The sequence below is a fragment of the Podarcis vaucheri genome, assembly GCF_965113315.1.
Source record: "Podarcis vaucheri genome assembly, chromosome: 14".
Classification (NCBI taxonomy): domain Eukaryota; kingdom Metazoa; phylum Chordata; class Lepidosauria; order Squamata; family Lacertidae; genus Podarcis; species Podarcis vaucheri.
This window is the reverse complement of record NC_138752.1, coordinates 10001707-10024200: the sequence shown is the minus strand read 5'-3', so window position 1 is coordinate 10024200 and position 22494 is coordinate 10001707. Positions and strand designations below refer to the sequence as shown.

General features: G+C 44.6%; 1 protein-coding gene and 1 long non-coding RNA gene across 2 annotated transcripts in view; one reads left to right on the top strand and one right to left on the bottom strand.

The window, feature by feature from the left end:
- The window catches only part of LOC309518541, a 300968-nt gene that overhangs the window by 179202 nt on the left and 99272 nt on the right, over positions 1 to 22494 (bottom strand). The window lies entirely within an intron of this gene.
- Positions 7879 to 14071, top strand: LOC309518386 (zona pellucida sperm-binding protein 3-like). Its single transcript, XM_082198624.1, has 9 exons — positions 7879 to 8400; positions 10027 to 10145; positions 10232 to 10335; positions 10599 to 10776; positions 10869 to 10989; positions 12478 to 12569; positions 12667 to 12815; positions 13202 to 13321; positions 13913 to 14071. The coding sequence occupies exons 1-9, from the start codon at positions 7990 to 7992 to the stop codon at positions 14068 to 14070; spliced, it is 1452 nt and encodes a 483-aa protein (XP_082054750.1). The 5' UTR covers positions 7879 to 7989; the 3' UTR covers position 14071.

Below are 22494 nucleotides of genomic sequence, written 5' to 3'. Positions count from 1 at the left end.
ACTAATTTCCAGGTGAGATCTTTAGCTTCAGTTTTGCTACTGCAGGAATCCGGTTCTTTCAGTAGCTTTGAGGAAGATGTCTATCCCTGGCTTCACACGTTTGCTAACGGAGGTGTCTTATGTCTGTATTTTTTGAATGTCTCGTTTAAACTGGGAGTGGGGTTGGACTCCAACTCCCATCAGCCTGAGCCAGCATTGCCAATGGTTGGGGATGATGGGAGATGTAGTCTATCCATATCTGGAGGGCTGCAGGTTCCCTGCCTCTGGTTTAAAAGGTCCCTCCTGAGGAAACACAATATCTTTTGCTCACATTGCCTTTCCAAGGGAGCATCAGTTTTTACCTCATTTTGGCTTTTATCCCTGGCAAATGGTTTCCCCCTCCGAATCACTTGGCAGAAGTGCCTTTCTTTTAAAGTAATTAAGTTGAACCTGGTTAGTAAACACAATATGCTTCCTCCCCTCTCCCCTCGGGCTCATTGCCATTATTTCCAAAGAATGATGTTATGTATTAAAATATAGTTCTGAATAAACTGTAACAGCTTTTTTTTTTTGAAGCCTGTCTTGGAAAAGTCTTTGTGGGGTATGTTGGGAGAGAATCCTGCTCAAAATGCTGGAGTGTTGCTGCTAGTGTGGATAACGAAACACTGCTGAACTAGATGCAGCAGTGGTGTGGGGTTAAAGCAGCTTCATATGTTCATAATATTTCCCCCCCTATTGGTAGAAGCTCCGTGAGAAGGCACCATGCTGATTACACCATAGCTTTTCTTTAGGAAATAGCAAAAATAAGCAGGTTACTTAAGATTCTTCTGAAAGCCTTTAAAACGAGAATAAAACAAGAGAACACATAATGTGTAACTCCTGGGATCCCTGGCCATTGGCTGCCCTTGCTGAGACTGAATTGGGAGACTGTACCAACTGGAGGCTACAGGTTTCCCAACCCTGCTCTAGTTTTCACTTGCATCAGCCAGCAATAAATCACAGCTTGCGAGTTGGAGTTAACCCTTTATTATCTAAAACACGATCGATATAGGAGTGTCAGGCCTAATGCACACAGCAACTCCTCTCCAGTAGCTCTTGCCCTGATGAAAGGTAAAAAAAGGTAAAGGACCCCTGGACGGTTAATTCCAGTGAAAGGCAACTACAGTGGTACCTCGGGTTACAGATGCTTCAGGTTATGTGATTTTGGGTTGCGCACTGCGCTGAACCTAGAAATACCAGAATGGGTTACTTCCGGGTTTTGGTGGTAGCGCATGCGCAGAGCACCAAATCGTGACCTGCGTGTGCGCAGACATGGTGCTGTGGGTTGCGAACGCTGAGGGTTGCGAATGTGCCTCCTGCACGAATCATATTCGTAACCCAAGGTTCCATTGTATAGGGTTGTGGCGCTCATCTCGCTTCAGGTGAAGGGAGCTGGCATTTGTCCACAGGCAGCTTTCTGGGTCATGTGGCCAGCATGGCTTAACCACTTCTGGCGCAACGGGACACCGTGATGGAAACCAGAGTGTGCAGAAACGCCATTTACCTTCCCGCCACAGCAGTACCTCTTTATCTACTTGCACTGGCGTGCTTTTGAACTGCTAGGTTGGCAGGAGCTAGGAAAGAGCAATGGGAGTTCACCCTGTCACAGGGATTTGAACCACCAACTTTCTGATTGGCAAGCCCAAGAGGCTCATTGGTTTAGACCCCAGTGCCCCAATGAAGCAGTTTCTGAGGCTGAAGGTTCCTGCTTCCCACAGATGCCTAAGCCCCCTCCTGTCCAGGTCCCCTCCACCCAAGCAATTGGAGAGTCCGCCTGCATGTCACCCATCTCTTCTCTGCCCTTTTCATGCCTCTTCTGGTTCTGAGAGACAAGTGAGGAGGGGAGCTAGTGCTTCTTCACCAGCCTGACTCATCTCAGCCTCTTGCCCTCTCTCCTCTCCTACTTCAACTTCTGCCTCAGATTCTAGACTTCCCTCTGCTACAGATTCCCTCAGCTCACTAAGCCCTGTTACCTTCTCAGCTTCCAGCACCTCCTCTTCCCAGTCTTCTCCCTGTGACCACTCATTGTTGTCCCACCATCACTCTCTGGGCTCTGAGCCTTCCACCCTTTGGAGTTTCCCACCTGTTACCTCTCACCAGGTCTGCATCTAACCAGTCCATGGCATCACCATTCACAAGTTTGCTTCTTTGCCTCTAAGGCAGCCTTTCTCAACCTGTGGGTCTCCAGATGATGTTGAACTACAACTCCCATCACCCCTAGCTAGCAAGGCCAGAGCTCAGGGATGATGGGAGTTGTAGTCCAACAACATCTGGGGACCCGCAAGTTGAGAACCACTGCTAGTCTAAGGCCACCACACCCCTTCTGACATGACAGATCTCCATAAAACTATGCATGGCATGGAGAAAGTGGAGAGGGAAATGTTATCTTCCCTCATATATCACTAGCATTTTTAGACATCCAGTGAAGCTGCATGTTGGAGGAGTCACAACAGAAGGAAGTTCTTGAGTTCTAGTTTAACTGTGGAACCTGCTCCCACAGAAAGTCAAGGTAAAGGGACCCCTGACCATTAGGTCCAGTCGTGGCCGACTCTGGGGTTGCGGCTCTCATCTCGCTTTATTGGCCGAGGGAGCCGGCGTACAGCTTCCGGGTCTTGTGGCCAGCATGACTAAGCCGCTTCTGGTGAACCAGAGCAGCGCACAGAAACACTGTTTACCACTGTGAGAACAGGAAGCTGGAGTAGTTGGGTCATTGGCCAAATCAGGCAGGAACATCTTATGTGGGAGGGGTCACCTGACGCTGTGTGCTGCCACACCATCCATGCTTCCTTTGATGTGATCTTATCAGATGAGTGGTAACATAAATGAGTTTCTGAGGCATCTGATCAAGACCTGTATTTTAAAATGAGCTTAAAAAATATATTTGTAAATGTTTGTATCTTTCATGCCAGGCAGAAACCAGCTGGCTAAGTACTTTGGCAGATGTTTATCTTCCTAAACAGGGCCCCTCTGGTTTATAGCATTAGCAGGAGACGAGTTCCTCAAAGTTGTAAAAGGAAATTACAGGCTGGGAGCAAAGGTTACAGTGACCCTACATATTACAGAATACAATCAAGCTGCAAAAACACTAATTAAGAGTTGGTAAATAGTAAGTTTTATTGTTTAACAGAAGACTCGAGCCATATTTTCTTAAGGTTAAAGGGCAAGAGCTAATAGGAACAGCAGCTGGCTAGGAAAGGAAGTTGTAAATTGAAGAGGTTGCTTTTAAAATTGTATTTACTAAGTTCCTTTCCTTCTAAAAATCTATCTATGTTATGTATGAAATATATTGGCTTAAATGTAATTATGCAAAGGATTTAGAAAGTAAGAAATGTTAGATTCTTATGTTAGAGTCTTATTTCATTGATGGTGTGTGAGAAGGTGAACCCAAGATCTCTGTTACCATGAGCCATCTGTTTTGGAGTACAATAGGGTAATAGGGCAATAGGGCAAAAAGGTTATCTGGTAATTAAGGTGCCTGGTCGAGGCAAATATAAGATATATGGCTATTTGTCTGCCATTTATGGATAGAAGGAAATATAGCTCTTTGTCTCCCATAAAAGGTAATAGGAAAAGGGTGTATCTTTTATGATTGGTTCTAGCAAACAGCCAATAGGAATTTCAACCAGGCTGATTGGACAGAGGCAGCCAAAGGAGGAGCAAGGGGGCTGGGCTGAGGAAATATAAGTGCTGGCCATCAGGGCTGGAGTGGGCAGAGCTTTGGTAACCATATACCACTGTGTCTCTCATTTATTTGTCTGACAAATAAATTATTATTTTAATTTCTTTATTGCTGCGTTGAATATTTCATTCCAGCTAAGCGTTAACCACAAGCAAGGTGCTACAGTTCTGTACTGTACATGGTTTCCCTTTAAGGGGCATGTAAGTGTGTTGGTGGTGGTGGAGCATTATAATGGGGGCAGAGGGCCTTCTTGGTAGTGGTGCCCACCCTGTGGAATGCCCTCCCATCAGATGTCAAGGAAATAAACAACTATCTGACTTTTAGAAGACATCTGAAGGCAACCCTGTTTTGAGAAATCTTGAATGTTTTACCATTTTTCATCTGCTGTAAGGCCCCCAGGGTGGCTGGGGAAACCCAGCCAGATAGGCAGGATATAAATAATAAAATTATTATTAGAAAAATTATAGCAAATGCATGCATTTTGTTGATGAAAGGATTTCTAATATCAAAGGGTTTCTAATATAAACCTTCATAGTAAGATGAAATGTACTTCTCTAAAGCACCACGTTGACTCTGCTTCTCGCAATGATTTGCTTGGTGTGAAAACAGCTGAATGAACAGCAATTTATGGCAGTCGCAGTCCAATAAAAGTCAATACAAGCACAGTGGACTGCATAATGAACGTTCAAACTTTCATTTGGGAGTGGAAAATAGATCCGAGCCATGTGTGGACAATTAACAAAAGAATCAGCTAAGCTTCTAGATTCAAAACACGGGGCACTGCACACTCTTTGGTGGGAGAGCGCTCCCAGCAAAGTTAAAAACACTATTAGAGTTAACCAGCAGCATAGTGTGGAATACAAGTTGTTAAACACTTTTGCAGATCCTGTTTAGTCTGCTTTATAGGTGGGGTGCCACAGGGTTCTGTCTTGGGCCCGGTCTTATTCAACATCTTTATCAACGACTTGGATGATGGACTCAAGGGCATCCTGATCAAATTTGCAGATGACACCAAACTGGGAGGGGTGGCTAACACCCCAGAGGACAGGATCACACTTCAAAACGACCTTGACAGATTAGAGAACTGGGCAAAAACAAACAAGATGAATTTTAACAGGGAGAAATGTAAAGTATTGCACTTGGGCAAAAAAAATGAGAGGCACAAATACAAGATGGGTGACACCTGGCTTGAGAGCAGTACATGTGAAAAGGATCTAGGAGTCTTGGTTGACCACAAACTTGACATGAGCCAACAGTGTGACGCGGCAGCTAAAAAAGCCAATGCAATTCTGGGCTGCATCAATAGGAGTATAGCATCTAGATCAAGGGAAGTAATAGTGCCACTGTATTCTGCTCTGGTCAGACCACACCTGGAGTACTGTGTCCAGTTCTGGGCACCACAATTCAAGAAGGACACTGACAAACTGGAACGTGTCCAGAGGAGGGCAACCAAAATGGTCAAAGGCCTGGAAACGATGCCTTATGAGGAACGGCTAAGGGAGCTGGGCATGTTTAGCCTGGAGAAGAGGAGGTTAAGGGGTGATATGATAGCCATGTTCAAATATATAAAAGGATGTCACATAGAGGAGGGAGAAAGGTTGTTTTCTGCTGCTCCAGAGAAGCGGACACGGAGCAATGGATCCAAACTACAAGAAAGAAGATTCCACCTAAACATTAGGAAGAACTTCCTGACAGTAAGAGCCGTTCGACAGTGGAATTTGCTGCCAAGGAGTGTGGTGGAGTCTCCTACTTTGGAGGTCTTTAAGCAGAGGCTTGACAACCATATGTCAGGAGTGCTCTGATGGTGTTTCCTGCTTGGCAGGGGGTTGGACTCGATGGCCCTTGTGGTCTCTTCCAACTCTATGATTCTATGATTCTATGATAGGTCTTGCCCCTGCTCTCTCTACCCCTCTAGCAAAGCACAGGCCACACACTGTTGAGTAAGTTTTAAAAGTTTTCCTTACTAAATCAAAAGCTCTTGTTCATGCGTTATTCCATGCAGCAACATGGAGAACACATAAATTGTAGAGTTGGAAGGGGCTCCAAGGGTCAGCAAGTCCACCTGCTCTGTGCCTGTGTGATCAGGGTCCTCACCTTTTGGAGAGTCTATTCAGAGCTATGTACAAATGTGTGGCAGTTGAGAGTAAAAGCATCTGGAAGCGCCCTTAGGCTAAGTCAGGGGTCAGCAAACTTTTTCAGCAGGGGGCGGTCCACTGTCCCTCAGACCTTGTGGGGGGCCAGACTATATTTTGAAAAATAAATAAATGAACGAATTCCTATGCCACACAAATAACCCAGAGATGCATTTTAAATAAAAGGACACATTCTACTCATGTAAAAACACGCTGATTCCCAGACTGTCCGTAGGCTGGACTGAGGTGATTGGGCCGGATCCGGCCCCTGGGCCTTAGTTTGCCTACCCATGGGCTAAGTGTTTTCAGGATAAAGTATCTTCTATGATTGGATTGAAGACATACACAAATTTGCAACATATGAACAACTTGCATAAAACGCATACTTGCCATGGACAAATTCACTGATATATGTAATCCATTCTTACAAATACTATACTGTAATAGGTTAAGATCTGGTGAAGTACAATAGCAACCTTGTAAAATACACAGTTTTGGTTTCCCCTTCCCCCTTTATTTCCCCTTCTACACAGGTTCTGTTTCTCTTTCTCCTTTTCTCTCTTTTATTTACATCTCACCATGTTTAGTGCCCATATAATTATGTGCTTTTTGCACTTTCTCTGGTATGAGAAGGTGAAAGTCCACAGGGCTTTCTTAAATCATATTTTCAGGGGACCAATATATCAGGTCTGGGAAAGAAATAAGAACCTTCTTGAAAGAAAAACACCATGGTGGATCTCACCGGTAGAGGTCTTAACAAAAAAAAAAACCAACATGGAAGGGAAGACAGCCACTTACGAAGATTTGGTAAGAAAATCAGAACAAGGGCTTAAACTTAAACCTTATGAGGAAATAAAGGATCAATTCACCGGTTGGTTACAGTATCATCAGGTGAATGATATGTTAAAGCAAGATAAAAGAAAAATGGGCTTTGAGGACAAGAAATCAAAATTCAATATAGAAATAATAGAAGGTAAAAACAAAACATTGTCTAAATTATACAACATATTACTGGAATGGCATACAAAAGACGAGGAAGTCAAAGAGGCAATGATTAAATGGGCAATTGACTTCGGCTATAACATCGAGTTTGAAAAGTGGTTGAAATTGTGGAATAGAGATATTAAATTTACGGCCTGTACGAGTTTGAGAGAAAATGTCTGGAAAATGCTCTATAGATGGTATCTCACGCCGGCAAAATTAGCTAAAATCTATAGATCAGAAAATAAGATATGCTGGAAATGTGGTGAAGTGGAGGGAGACCTCTACCATATGTGGTGGCAATGCAACAAGGTGAAGGTTTTTTGGGAAGCAATTTATAATGAACTTAAAAAAGTTTTTAAATATACTTTTCCCAAAAGACCTGAGGCCTTTTTGCTGGGAATTATGGGTAAGGAAATAAAAAATGAAGATAAAAAAATTTTTCTCTATGCCACCACAGCCGCAAGAATTATGCTGGCACAAAACTGGAAAACAGAAAATATACCTAACGTAAGTGACTGGCAGGTCAAAATGATTAACTATGCCGAGCTAGATAGATTAACAGGCAGAATACGAGACCAAGACGACCAGAAATTTCAAAAAAATTGGAGTAAATTTTGGAAATATATTGGAACGGATATATAGGAGGAACTGGCGGTATTAGAAAAACTTTATCAGCTAATAAGTATAAACTTTAATAAACTAATTACGCAATCCGGGATTTATTTGATACTTACCAAAAGGGTGGAGGGAAGTCAAAGGCTAAGTAGAGCCTAATGCTTATATTATTTTTTTTTGTATGATTGTATGCTTACTTTTTGTATAGCATGAAAATAGGATGAATAATTTATGTTAAAATGTCTATTTTTGTATTTGTTTGTCCTTTTTTTTTCTTTTACAAATTCTGAATAAAAATTTACTTGCAAAAAAAAAAAAAAAAAAAAAAAAGGATTTTTTTTTTTTAAAAAAAGACAGGATAAAGTCCCAGTGAGTCAAGCTGCAGTGTCTCCAGCTGAGGCTCATTGTTCTTATTCCTTCTCTACAGCTGTCAGGGGAGGCAAGGCTGCTTGGAACGTAAGGCAGCTGTGAAGGGGCTGGGTCTGCAGCATTTAAAGCCTTCCTCTCCTGCCCTGGTCCTCTTTGGGGCACAGTGGGTGGTGGGTTAATTTTGCAGTCAGAATGGGGCTATTAGCTTCTGTTAGTGGTGTGCTCTTGTGTATAGTAATTGGTGTGGTGGACATCGCAGGCCCTTGGGAGTTGTCTGGGGATGATCTAGTTTGGAGATCTCCTTCCAGGACTGTTGCTCCAGTGGGACAGCCTCGCGGCTCAGTCTTGTCTCGGTCTTCACCCTGGGCTTGGATGGATGTTCCCCAGCTGAGGGCTTTATCCCTCCTGACTCCCGTGACTGTGCATTGCATGGAGGCTCAGGTGGTCGTAACTGTGAACAGGGACCTGTTTGGGACAGGGAGACTCATCCAAGCTTCGGACCTGATCCTGGGCTCTCTTAGTTGCCCATACACCTCCTTTGACAATGCAGAGAATTTGGTGGTCTTTGAAGCTGGACTCCATGAGTGTGGCAGCATCTTACAGGTAAGGTGAACTGATGAAATGCACTTGCTTGAGTTCCTTGAGCTTCTTTTAGTTGTTGTAAAGTAACAAGAAAAGCCTAATGTGTGAGGAAGTACAATGGGGGTGGAAAGACTCCTCATATTTCTGATGTTCCGGCTGTGGCTAATGTTTGTTTATGTGGTTAAAAAGATACTGCCTGTGCATGAGAGGGAGGTATTGATGGCTTTGGGAGAACCCTAATATTGGACACGGGTGGCACTGTAGTCTAAACCACTGAGCCTTTGGCTTGCTGATCGAAAGGTCGGCGGTTCGAATCCCCATGACGGGGTGAGCTCCCGTTGCTCGGTCCCAACTCCTTCCCACCTAGCAGTTCGAAAGCATGTCAAAGTGCAAATAGATAAATAGGTACCACTCCGGCAGGAAGGTAAACGGCGTTTCCGTGCGCTGCTCTGGTTTGCCAGAAGCGGCTTAGTCATGCTGGCCACATGATCCGGAAGCTGCCTGAGGACAAACGCCGGCTCCCTCAGCCAATAAAGCGAGATGAGCGCCGCAACCCCAGTGTCGTTTGCGACTGGACTTAACTGTCAGGGGTCCTTTACCTTTAAAGGTAAGAAAAGGAGCAACTATCAGAGAGTAATGTGATGGACAGGTTGGGATCCTGAACCAACAATACTCTGTGCACCAGAACTTGTGTACTGTACTAATCTTAGAGCCTTATCATAGAACCCTCCAATCAACAGAAACTTCTCAAAACGAAAGGGATAGGAGTAGTTATCATTATGTGAGGTCTGCAAATAAAACATTAGGTTTCTTCTCCAAAATAGTCAAAAGTTTCACTTCCTATGGCTTGCTGCTGGTTTAATGATGGTTGAGCCTAGGTAGTGACTGCTGGTATGTTCAGCTAGGACTGGCAAGACCTGAGTTCAAATCCCCACTCACTCAAGAAGCTGACTGATTACCTTAGGCAAGTCATCTGCCATTTTCTGTGGTGCTGGATTTTTTCTTGCGTGTGCTGCTATCACTAAACCTGGTGGGTTTTTTAAAACTGTACCTGGAGATGTTTTGCATTGGGTGACAAACTAAATGAATAACTACATCAGAATTGTTGTGAGGATGAAATTTGGTTGTCTATAAAATTCTATAAAATTCATGTGCCACTTTTTGCAGCCTAAACAAGACAACTTGTGCTTTTCAGATGTGCATGCAATTTGTCTGGTGGTCCTAGGTTCTTTGTCAATGTGCTAAGCCCTGCACAAGGCCACCTCTGCGTGGTCCCTCACTATCCTCCTACATTATAACAGATGGTGGAGGGGGCATCCCTCTGGGCTGATTGTGCCTCCCTACACTTAATAGGGAATATATATTGAGACTAGCAATGGAATGATAATAGAGTTGGGAGAGATCCAAGGGTCAAGTCCATATTTTTAAGATGGCATATTTTTTTTTAGGAATATGATGTGTTTATATGAACCCACAATAATTTGAGCAGCCTTCTCTACCCTGGTGCCTTCCAGATGTGGTGGGCTCCCAACTCCCATCAGCCCCAGCTAGAGCAGATGATGGGATTTGGAGTCCATAACATCTGGAGAGACCAGGTTGATGAAGCCTGTAGTGACTCTATATTTGCCACTACTCTTCTCCTTCCAGATGACTCCAGACTCTCTTGTCTATAGCATAAGCCTCTACTATAGACCTAATCCTGGAAGTAACTCTCAAATCATCAGGACCAGCCCAGCTGAAGTTCCTATTGAATGTCACTATCCAAGGTGAGTGGCTCTTTGTTCTCTGATCGCACCTTCCCAATGACTGTTCCTTGGAGAACTGGTTGATCAGTGAAGACTGTCCCTTTCAGGAAAGACAATGTGAGCAGCAAGTCCATCAGGCCAACGTGGATTCCTTTCAGCTCTACCATTTCTGCAGAAGCAAGGTTGGCCTTTTCGTTGCGTCTGATGAACGGTAGGTGGCAGCCTTGGGGAAAATACTGTCTGCTTCGTAAGTCGGGATGGGGAACCTTATTTTTAGTCCAAGGGATGCGTTGCCTTCAAGGGCTGTATGTCGGTGATGGGTGAGGCTAGAGGCAAAAGTGTGGAGTAATGAATATAAATCTTAACTTTTGTACAGTAGGCTACCCCAGTCTCTGAGTGATACGAGGTTTCAGGTGCTTACATAGGGCACCTGTATTATCCCATCCCTGTATTAAGATAAGGCTCACCTTCTAGATGACTGGAGTGCGGAGAGAACCATTAATAGGTATCAGTTGGGAGATGCCATGCACATCCAGGCTGATGTCAATACTGAGAACCACGTGGTTCTGAAGCTCTTCATTGACAACTGTGTGGCCACGCTGAGCCCAGACAGAGACTCTTCTCCCAGTTATTCTATAATTGACTTCAATGGGTAAGTTTGTCTTTCTTGCCAGGATCTCTGGGTCACATTTATTTGGCTGTCAACTACTGGGGCAATGTTGGTAACCATGTGTTTTGTCTTAGATGCCTGGTTGATGGGAGATCAGATGACTCCAGTTCAGCCTTTGTGTCCCCAAGACGCAGAGAAGATTCTCTCCAGTTCACAGTTGATGCCTTCCAGTTTGCAGGAGATAATGGAGGCTTGGTGAGACATTACTGAACACAGCAAGCTTCCTGATCTGGCACATTTTGCAGCAATTGGCATTTTTTAAAAAAATCCCCATGAAAGTTCACCAGCATTTTAGTGTGAATTGATTGTAATAAATACATTTTATATGCAGTTTTGACTAATGTATACATTCTTGCAAGGACATTCCCCTAATACAATGCTTTTTTGTATGTTGTTTTCATTAATATCTTGGGTTTTTTAAAATCCACTTTCCTTAATGTGTGCAATTTTGTAATTGTCAGCTGGGATAGCTCTGTTGGTAGAGTAGGAGACTCTTAAACTCAGGGTTGTGGGTTTGAGCCCCACATTGGGAAAAAAATTCCTGCCTTGCAGGGGGTTGGACTAGATGACCCTTGTGGTCCTTTCCAGCTCTACAGTTCTATGTTTCTAGGAGAACTGCATTGCAAACATTCAAATTGGTGCAGATTCCCCCCCCCCAATTTTTTATTGGTTTTCACAATATTATAAACAAACAAACAAACAAACAAACAAACAAACAAACACACAAGACAAACAAACATAACAAACATAAATCATGGCCTTATTGAAAATTACTGTTATTAACTTCCTCGCTTCCCCTTAGTTGAATTTCATTGCATGTCCTTTTAACGGTTTTCCAAATCCCAATTTTTATAAAATTTAACTTAAACATTAACATCCTTAAATCTTCACCTTATATAATTAAACATTAATTCACTTAACATAAACAAAAATCCTAAGCCTATTAAGTATCTGCAAGCTGTTTTCGGTTATTTTGACTTAACAAATCGGTGCAGATTTTGAAGGATAGCCGTATTTCAGTTCTCATATTATTTAGGGATGTGCAAATTTGGAAGATTTGCCTTTGAATGTGTATAGAATTGAATTTCTCCTCCATCCCTACCTACAGGAAAAGCAGGGCATGGATGAAAGGGGCTTTGCAGGTAATGCCAGTCAGCTGTCAATGCCTGCAAAGCCCCTTGCACAGTGCTTCCTAAAGGCCAACAACTGGCTAACTTCCCTGTGCCTTCTGTACTTTGATGGCTAGAGAGGCTGCATTGTACACTATGGGGTCCAGATATAGCTACATGCTGTGTTTTTAGCCTTTAATTGGGCTGTTTTTATTCTGATTATATATTTTGTGGTTTTATATTTTGATTTTGTTCTGTGAACTACCCTGAGACCTCTGGGAATAGGGTGGTCTATAAATTCAATACTGTATATAAATAAACTTGGTGACTTGGTGAAGCCACTGTGACAGAGCTGTTTGAGCATGAGTGTGGGGGAATCTGTGGTTCTCCAGATGTGGACGGACTAGAACTCTCATTATCCCTGGCCATTGGTCATGCTGGCTGGAGCTGATGGGACTTGGAGCCCAATGGCATTTGGAGAGCATTGAGTTGCTCAATAGGCTGCAATGCTGGAAAGTCCAATGGTCTTTCTTTGGGGTTCCCCCCTCACTTTCTCCCCCCTTACTTTCTCCAGGTGTACATTACTTGCCACTTGAAAGTCACAGCAGCTGATCAGGCTCTTGGTCCTCTGAACAAGGCTTGCTCTTTCAACAAAGCAAGGAACAGGTGAGGGAAGCAGTTGAGAACTGTGGATGGTGGGGCTGTCAGAGAAGCTGAGAGCATCATGGGAGGAGTGATTCCTGTACCCCCCCTTTTGCTGCAGCTGGACTCCCATTGAAGGTGCTGCAGACATCTGCAGCTGCTGTGAGAGGAGGAACTGTATACCACCTGGAGGCCGGTCTGGAAGGATGGATCCCTGGTGGAGAGAGACGAGAGGGCGCTTCCAGAGAGATGCTCCTGTTATTGTGCATGGTAAATTCTGTGTCCAGAGTGACTTATGGAACAGGGGTGGTGACTCCAGGACATGAGGCCTTGCTTCCTGCATAGCAATTAGGCATGGGTCAAAAAAGCTTCCTATTGGCTCCAATTTTTCAGAGGACGATAAGGCAACTGTTTCCAGTCAACTGCTCTTGCCATCCAAGATGTTTCTCCTAACGTTCAGCCAACAAGTACCCTCCTCCTGGGACTTAATCCCATTAGAGCTCATCCAGTCATACCCCCCCCCACCTGCTGCCACCAACCCCTCTGCATCGTCATTGCCTAGATTGGGTATAATGGTCCCATAGGAGGAAATGTGTTAAAAGGAGCTTAACTCGAACCTGATCAAAATAAGTTTCTAGGCTTTCATGCTTTTGCAGGTGACTCTTCGGTGGGAAGAGCAGAGGCTGACGTGGTGATAGGACCTGTTGTCCTGGGTGTCCCAAAGAGTTTGGGGCATTTTCCTGAAAACAAAAGAACCATAGGGGCAATGGAAGAAGGTAAGGCTGCACTCTAGGGTGGCATTTTTTGCATGTAGAAAGTCTGCTGTTCAAACTCTTGCGTCTCTAGGTAGGGCTAAAAAAGACCTCTGCTTGACACTTAGAGAGCTGGCAGTCATAGAGTTAGGGTCATCTAATTCAACCCCCTGCAATCTTTTTGCCCATGGTAGGTGATTGTAAAGGGACATGGGTGGCGCTGTGGGTTAAACCACAGAGCCTAGGGCTTGCTGATCAGAAGGTCGGTGGTTCGAATCCCCACGACGGGGGTTTGTTGCTTGGTCTCTGCTCCTGCCAACCTAGCAATTCAAAAGCACATCAAAGTGCAAGTAGATAAATAGGTACCACTCCGGTGGGAAGGTAAACAGCGTTTCCATGTGCTGCTCTGCTTCACTAGAAGCGGCTTAGTCATGCTGGCCACATTACAGCTGTACGCCAGCTCCCTCGGCCAATAAAGTGAGATGAGCGCTGCAACACCAGAGCCGGCCACCACTGGACCTAATGGTCAGGGGTCCCTTTACCTTTACCATTATGGTAGTGCACATGCTCTAAACGCAGAAGGGCCCATATTCAATCTCCACTTCTCTTTCTCAGGTACCCATGAGATGTCTCTGTTGACAATGGCAGGACTGTCCATAGCAACTGTCTTCCTAGCTTTGACATTGGGGATTCTGGGATATCTCATTGCCTGCAAGAAAAAAAGCCACTCCAATTCTACTCCAATCTCAGAGCTTTCTGGAAAAGGTGTGTAAAATAAAAATAAAAATGGGTGAAATGGACTGTGACTTGCACTCTTCTTCTGTAATGGAAAGGGGAGTATGTAATTGGAGTAGCCAATGGGATGGTGCCCTCCAAGAAGCCATTGGTCTACAGTGCCCATCAGCCCCAACCAGCATGATCAATAGTTGGAGATGATGGGAGGGGCATTCTAGGGACATCTGGGAGGCCACTAGTTCCCCACTCTTGAATTAAGTTGCTCAGTGTACTCATGACAGCTGCATTCACATGTTGGCTTATTCAATTTCCTTGAAGCTTCCTCAGCTGTTAATTTCCACATGATACTTGAGCTTTGAAGCGATGTAATGCTAAGAGTTGCATGGGCATCTGTGCCATGTCTAAAAAGTGTGTGGTAGCCCTGACAACTTCCTCCCCTCCCTAAATAACACTGTGCTAACTCCATTCTCTAGAGTCTACAAATTCAGTAACATGGCTCAGCGGCTGGAGTCACTAGATGCAAGTATCTATGGCAGAGCTTTATTTTATTGACCTTGAAAGGATGCAAGAATCTGTCCACCTCAGTGTTGTCCAACCTAGGGGACCTCTTGAATGGGTAGGTTTGTAGTTTAAAGAGTGTCCAAGTGATCTCTGGAGGTAGCTGAAATAAGAAATGATAGTTTAAATCGAGCATGAGCAAAAGGAGAGGGGATTATTCTCTTTCTACAGTCATAAGAGGTTAATCTTTTTCCAAGATGCAACCCCGGAACAGGTGTTCAGAACCTTTGGCCCTCCATATTTTTCTGAGCAGAGGTTATTTCTGGATTCAGAACACAGTGATCACGCAGATTAGGTGAAAGCTGAATATATTGTTAATAGCTGGGGAAAAAAGCTTTATTTTCTTGCTGCCTTTCTTTTGGTTGATGGGAGCCCTGAGAGCAATGGACTCTTGAAGCTGGAGCTTGGCAGGCACACATCACTTTCCAAATCTAGCCTGCGCTGTGAGGTTCTACCTGACAGAGGTGTTCTTCAGACTTATATACTGTCAGGTTTACATAAATCACACCTAGTATTCAGATTATTGTTCAGCAGCCTGATGTTTATACATTTTTGTAAGGCAAAGGACTACTTAGTACTTGGCATGTAGCCAACACAAATCTCTCAAGTTCATCCATATGCTTTATGCCAGGTGGGTCTGTAAGACCCTGCTAGGGGCTAATCCGAGAGATTAATTATTTTTTTTGCAGGACAGGTAGACAAATGGCCAAATTAAAAGAGAAAAGGGGAAGAAGGGGAGTTAAACGTGATGTACTGCAGAGGCACTCAGTTGCGCCCAAGATTGCGGGCCCCCTTCGAAGGATTGTGCCAGATCTTTGGCACTCTGGCATGACCTCTGATGAGATGGGAAAGTGTGCTGGGTTCATACACAGGATCACGCTATAGTGCTGGACTTTCGGCACTCTGATGCGACCCTGCTGATGAGCCCAGAGTGCCAGTATCAGACAGGAAGGTGTACTGGACTTGTCAGCAGGGTTATGCCAGAATGCCAAAGGTCCAGCACTCCACCATTTGAAGATACCAGCATACCAGTGCGCTCTCTCTCTCTCTCTCTCTCTCTCTCTCTCTCTCTCTCGTGTGTGTGTGTGTGAGAGAGAGAGACATCACATATTGAGGAGGTCCAGCCCCTTGCCCAAAGATTTCAAGGGAGCTAAAAACATGACCCCCTGGAATTGGCGTGCCCGATGTACTGTATTGGAAGACAAAATCTGCTTATGATTTTATATATATATATATATATATATATATATATATATATATATGCTTTCGTAGATTTTCACGGGTACAGGAATGCAGGTTTTGGTGTCTTCGGGTGTCTTCCCGTGTAAGAGTCGGGGTGTCTGTGCGACGTTTCGACGAGGTCTCACTCATCATCTTCAGGCTGGTGCTTTCGGCTTCTTGTTACTGGAACAGAGCAGAATCTGGTGTTTGAGTTCTTATAAATACTGTTGAGGGGTGTGGTGTATAGCCTCCAACGTTCTGGGCAGAGAGGAAGTTCCTAGATTAGTGTGCCTTTTCTTCTTTTGTTCCTTAATTACTTGAGGGATATCTTGAGTGATTTCATGAGTGATATTCTGAATACCACTGGGTGGGTCATTAAGTGTAGATTAGTTGCTAAAGCTTTCGTGTCTTGACCTCTTGAGCTTGTGAAGAGTTTTTCTGAGAAGATGGCTGTGCTGCATTTAGTTGTGCTCTGGCTTGGCTTCGTGTATAGGGGCGAGCTGTGGTTTTGTGCCTTGTGCCAGCCAGATCTGTGTAGGGATTGCAGGGGGGTGCAGCATCCGGAGGTGCCACTATAGTTTGGCTACTGGATGGAGTCTGTAATATGTCTGTGGAGAGGGTCTGGGTTTGGGTCTGGTGTGGTTGATTGGTGACGGCGTTCTGTGTGCCTCTGGTTCTGGTGTCGGTTTTTGTGGGGAGGGCTAATTTCCAGATGTCTGGCAGGCGGGACGTGTCGTCACGCTTGTTCATGTTGTGAGGGTGTTTCTCTATCTCGATGGCTTCCATGATTATTCTCTTGTGGTGATGTTCCATGTTAAAGAGCAATTTGGAATCTGCAAAATTAATTTCGTGTCCTGTTTCTTTCATGTGTTGGAAAAGAGAGGAAGTTTTTTCTTCTTTTTTGACGGCATTCTTGTGTTCTGCGATACGTGCATTTATTCGTCTGTTTGTTTGTCCAATGTACGTGGCTGGGCAGACTTTGCAGGGTATTTCATAGACCCCTTGGTTTTCCAGCTGGATTTTGTCTTTTGGGTTTCTGAGGATATTGGCTATTTTTTGGTTGGTGCAGAAGGCTGTTTTGATATTGTGTTTATGGAGGATTTTGCTGATTTTGTCTGTAGTGCCCTTGATATAAGGAAGGAGGGCCATGCCATTGTTTTCTTCTGTGTCTTGGTTTTTGGGGGGTGTTTCTTTTTGGATTAGCTTCGTAACCCTGTTTTTCTGGTATCCATTGGCGATTAACACATTTGAGAGATTCTGTAACTCAGTTGTCAAGTGGTCTTTGTCAGCCAGGCATTTGGTTCTGGAGATGAGAGTCTTGGCTACGGAGTTTATTTGTGCAGGGTGGTGGTGTGATTGTGCATGTAAGTAGCGGTTGGTGTGTGTTTTTTTCCGGTAGATAGTGTGTCCTAGGGAGCCATCAGGTTTTTTGTAGATTAGGACGTCAAGAAAGGGGAGTTGGTTGTTGTCTTCTATTTCCATAGTGAATTGTATTTTGGGGTGTAGGCTGTTGAGATGTGTGAGGAAGCTCTCTAGTTTTTCTTTCCCGTGTGGCCAAATTACAAAGGTGTCGTCAACATATCTGAGCCAAAGTTTGGGTTTGTGTTCTGACTTGTCTAAAGCATTGGTTTCAAAGTGTTCCATGTACAAATTTGCGATGACCGGTGAGAGGGGTGATCCCATAGGTGCTCCTTCTATCTGTTTGTATCTTTGTCCATTGTGGATGAAGTACGTGTTGGTTAGGCAGTGGTTGGTCAGGTCCAGGATGTATTTGGGGGGGTTGTATTTGTTTTGAATGGCTGTCAAGGCTTCATTAATGGGCACTTGAGTGAAGAGAGATACAACATCGAAGCTCACAAGTAGGTCATCGGGATGTAGGTATTGCTTCTTTATTGTTTCTATGAACTGGAAGGAGTTAGTAACGTGTGAAGCGATGGATTCTGCATAGGGCTGAAGTTGCTTAGCGAGAAATTTAGCGAGATTTTGTAGAGGTGAGCCTATGGAGCTGACTATTGGTCTGAGTGGTGTTCCTTCTTTGTGTATCTTGGGGAGACCGTAGAGTTTGGGGCATCTGGATGATTTTTCTCTGGGGATGATTCTTAGCTGGATTTCTTCACTGATAGGAGAGGCTTTTATTTTGGATTTGGTGGTTTTTTCCAGATAGGTGGTGGGATCTGTTTTTATAGGTTGGTAGGTAGGGTCTTGGAGTAGATTTGATAGTTTTGCTTGGTAGTCCGATGTGTTCATCACAACAGTGGCGTTGCCTTTGTCTGCTGGGAGAATGATTATGTTGTTGTCTTTCCTCAGGTTGGTGAGTGCTTTCTGTTCTTCTTTGTGTAAATTGCTTCTGGGTGGTTTGCTGGAGCAGAGGATGTTGGTGACTTCAAGTCTGATTTTATTGGCTTCATCTGGGTCGATTTTGGTCAGGCTAGCTTCGACTCCGCATATGATGTTTTCCGTGGGGATGCGTCTCGGGGCGACTGCAAAGTTGAAACCTTTGGAGAGTACTTTGGTTTCAGTTGGGGTGAGGATCCTGTCTGATATGTTATGTACTGTTTGTTTCATGGGTTGTTGTGGAGGGTGGCTGGGTTTCTGGCGTTTCTCTAGTTTGTAGAGTTTGTTGGTGTGTCTGTCTGTCTTATGTGAGGTCTCAGTTTCAGCTCTCCAGACGGCTAGTTGTTTGCATTTGTCCCAGAGTGCAGGGTGGATTTTGTTACATAGTTTGAGGTGAAGAGTGAGCAGATCTTTGTTGGTTTGGTTTAGTAGGTCACCAATCAACCACACCAGACCCAAACCCAGACCCTCTCCACAGACATATTACAGACTCCATCCAGTAGCCAAACTATAGTGGCACCTCCGGATGCTGCACCCCCCTGCAATCCCTACACAGATCTGGCTGGCACAAGGCACAAAACCACAGCTCGCCCCTATACACGAAGCCAAGCCAGAGCACAACTAAATGCAGCACAGCCATCTTCTCAGAAAAACTCTTCACAAGCTCAAGAGGTCAAGACACGAAAGCTTTAGCAACTAATCTACACTTAATGACCCACCCAGTGGTATTCAGAATATCACTCATGAAATCACTCAAGATATCCCTCAAGTAATTAAGGAACAAAAGAAGAAAAGGCACACTAATCTAGGAACTTCCTCTCTGCCCAGAACGTTGGAGGCTATACACCACACCCCTCAACAGTATTTATAAGAACTCAAACACCAGATTCTGCTCTGTTCCAGTAACAAGAAGCCGAAAGCACCAGCCTGAAGATGACGAGTGAGACCTCGTCGAAACGTCGCACAGACACCCCGACTCTTACACGGGAAGACACCCGAAGACACCAAAACCATATATATATATATATATAGTATCTTATTGAATAAGGGACACGGGTGGCGCTGTGGGTTAAACCACAGAGCCTAAGACTTGCAATCAGAAGGTCGACGGTTCGAATCCCTGTGACGGGGTGAGCTCCCGTTGTTCGATCCCAGCTCCTGCCAACCTAGCAGTTCAAAAGCACATCAAAGTGCAAGTAGATAAATAGGTACCACTCTGGCGGGAAGGTAAATAGCGTTTCTGTGCACTGCTCTGGCTCGCCAGAAGCGGCTTAGTCCTGCTGGCCACATGACCCGGAAGCTGTATGCTGGCTCCCTCTGCCAATAAAGCGAGATAAGCGCCGCAACCCCAGAGTCGGTCACGACTGGACCCAATGATCAGGAGTCCCTTTACCTTTTACCTTATTGAATATTGTATGAGCTAAACAGTACTATAAAGCATAACAGCAAAACAAATACAGTGGTACCTCTGCGTATGAACGGGATCTGTTCCAGATCCCCGTTCGCATCCTGAAGCGAACGTAACCTGCATCTGCGCGTGCATGGGTCATGATTCGCCGCTTCCGCGCATGTGCATGACGTCATTTTGACTGTCTGCACATGCGTGAGCGGCGAAACCTGGAAGTAATGCGTTCCGTTACTTCCAGGTCGCCGCGGAATGCAACCCGAAAGCGCTCAACCTGAAGCATATTTAACCCGGTCTGTTGTGACTTGTTCCATAAACTAGTGCATACAGAGGGAAGAAAGAATCAAGGAATGGAAATGAAGTAAAAGTGTAGGAAAAAGAGCAAGACACGGTGGAACTCTGTCCTAAATCTGCCTCTGGTCCTGCCAAATCCCTACCCTAGCTCAAGCGTCTGGGCTGGCATCCCTTCCGAGTGGCTCACAGCTGCCGGCTGTGCGCTCTCTTTGGCTGCCAGATCTGCAGGCTAGAGCAGATAAAGCTCTTCATGAGAATTGCCTCCTGGTGCCAGGGCAAACCGCATGGTGAATTCCTGCTGGGCATGTGGCTCTTGAAGGCACAAGGGGTACCAGGAAAAGAGCTGGCATGTTTACAATGCCCTGGGACGTCCAGTACTACCCATCCTCTGAAGTATTGATGTACAAAAGTGATAATCTGTCTGGGAAGGAAAATAAAAACTTTTGATATGCAGATCTGTCTCCTGTTTGCTTTAAGTTGGTGGAAGTGACTCCTTTTTGCCAAATGAACTGCATATTCTATTTTCTTGCATTGGAGGGCAATACCGTATTTTTCGCTCCATAAGATGCACCTGACAATAAGATGCATCTAGTTTTTAGAGGAGGAAAACAAGGAAAAAAATATTCTGAATGAAACGTTGGATAAATGATTTTTGTGGTTCATGCTGTGGCCCCAGACATGATGTGTGATTTGATGGTGTGTTTGGGGTAGCTCAATGCAAAAATCCTGAGGATCCATGTGGATCTGTGCTTTGTAACCATGTTTTTACACCATTGCGGCCCCACGCAACAGTGGGTGTGTGTTGTTTTTTTGGGGGTGCAAGCTGTAGCCATGGACATGCTATGTGATCTGATGGTGAATTTGGGGTGACCCAATGCAAAAATCCTGAGGATCCATGGGCTTTTACCTCCCCCCTCCCAGGCAGCCTCTTTTATCGCTAGCCTCTCTTATCTCCCTCCTGATCACAATCAGCTGCTTCCTTTCAACACCCCCTTCCCTCTTGTTTGCCTTAGTGTCTTTTCCTTAGCTGGAGCAGTTTTTTGCTCCTCCTTTTCTTCTAATTTCTCTCCTCATTGCTTGTTTTTAGTATTCCTGTCTCTTCTCCTTGCAAGTTACCTCCCCCCTCCCCCGGTAGCCTCCTTTACCAGCAGCCTTATCTCCCTCCCGATCGCTTGCTGATCAGCGGCTTTGTTTCAACACCCACCTCCCTCTTTCTTAAAAAATAAATAAAAAGCATGATCTCCTTTTCGCCCCTGGGCAATTCGGCTCCAGGGACCACACATTCACTCCATAAGATGCACAGACATTTCCCCTTACTTTTTAGGAGGAAAAAAGTGTGTCTTATGGAGCAAAAAATACAGTATTTTTCAGCGCAGGGACCACATTCCATTCTCCGCAACCTTCGGAAGGCCAAAGTGGGTAGAACAACTAATATAAATTTTTCCTTGCACACTAGACTAGTTTCTGTGCATGCTGTCTATCCTCCATGCAGGCAAGCAAGAGGCATGATCAAAGTTCAAGGGCACCTTCCATTCAGGCAAAAACACAAGGAGGATGTGAAGCAGGGCTGGTGATGAGAGGGTGTGGCCTGGGGGGGGAGGGTGGGGTGGTAAGGAGAGTTTTCTGGGGGCCAGATAAGAATGGAGGGCCACTTTCAGCTTTTGGGCATTATGTTCCTCACCCCAGTTTTATTGTGTGTTTTAAACATGGATGTTCTTTTTAAAATGTTTGCCCAACTGCTTTTTGTACTTTGTAACCACTTATATACCGGCATTAAGCAGCGAAATGATAATGATAATTGATGATTGGTAATTTAAAAATGTAATATAATGTAAAACAGCTGGAGGACATCAGGTTCCCCATCTTTGACTCACGCTAATCATTTGTAGAACTCAAACACAGCTTGAACAGCTTTATGAACCCTTAAAAGGGTCAGATAGGACATGAACCAACAGCAATCTCTTGGTTTCAGTTTCCCAAGCAACACTAATCCCGAATATTGCTTCTGGAAACCATTTTGGGGTGCTATTTCCTGAACTGCGCAGGATGAAAATAAAGCTGACTTTACAGGCTTCTTGTAAGGATTGCAACACAACTTTGTCTGCAAAGCAATGTGAGCGCCTGAAATCACTGCGGAAGTCTCTTCCGTTGCTGCTGATGCTTCAAAGAGGCTTCTGGAGGTCAGCGTATAATGAATCACATGTTGGACCGGCTGCGGGACATTTGGGATGGTTTTTATCCAGTAATGTTTATCCACCTTCCATTAAGCTAAGAGGTTCTCCTGCCTTCCTGCTAGAATAGCTGCTCTTTAACAAATCAACTAAATTGCCTGCGATAGCTTGTCCTTGACTGCCACTTAGCGGTAGTTTGGAGTTTATTAGATTAGCAAAACTCCTGTTTTCCACCGGGAGACTGTCTCGCGTGTGGGATTCCAGTGTGCGCACTGTGACTGGAAAGCGCAGGAAGCGACCTTATACTGGTTTGTCCAGCTCAGCATTGTCTTTTTTTTTAAAAAAATGCTTATTTGGTTTTCAGATCAATGTTTTACAATCACATATCCAATATACAACATAAAAACAAGATTCCAAAGAATCTCTTGGACTTCCCTCCTCCCCATTGAGGGTCCTATTACGAATCATTCCTCCTGCAT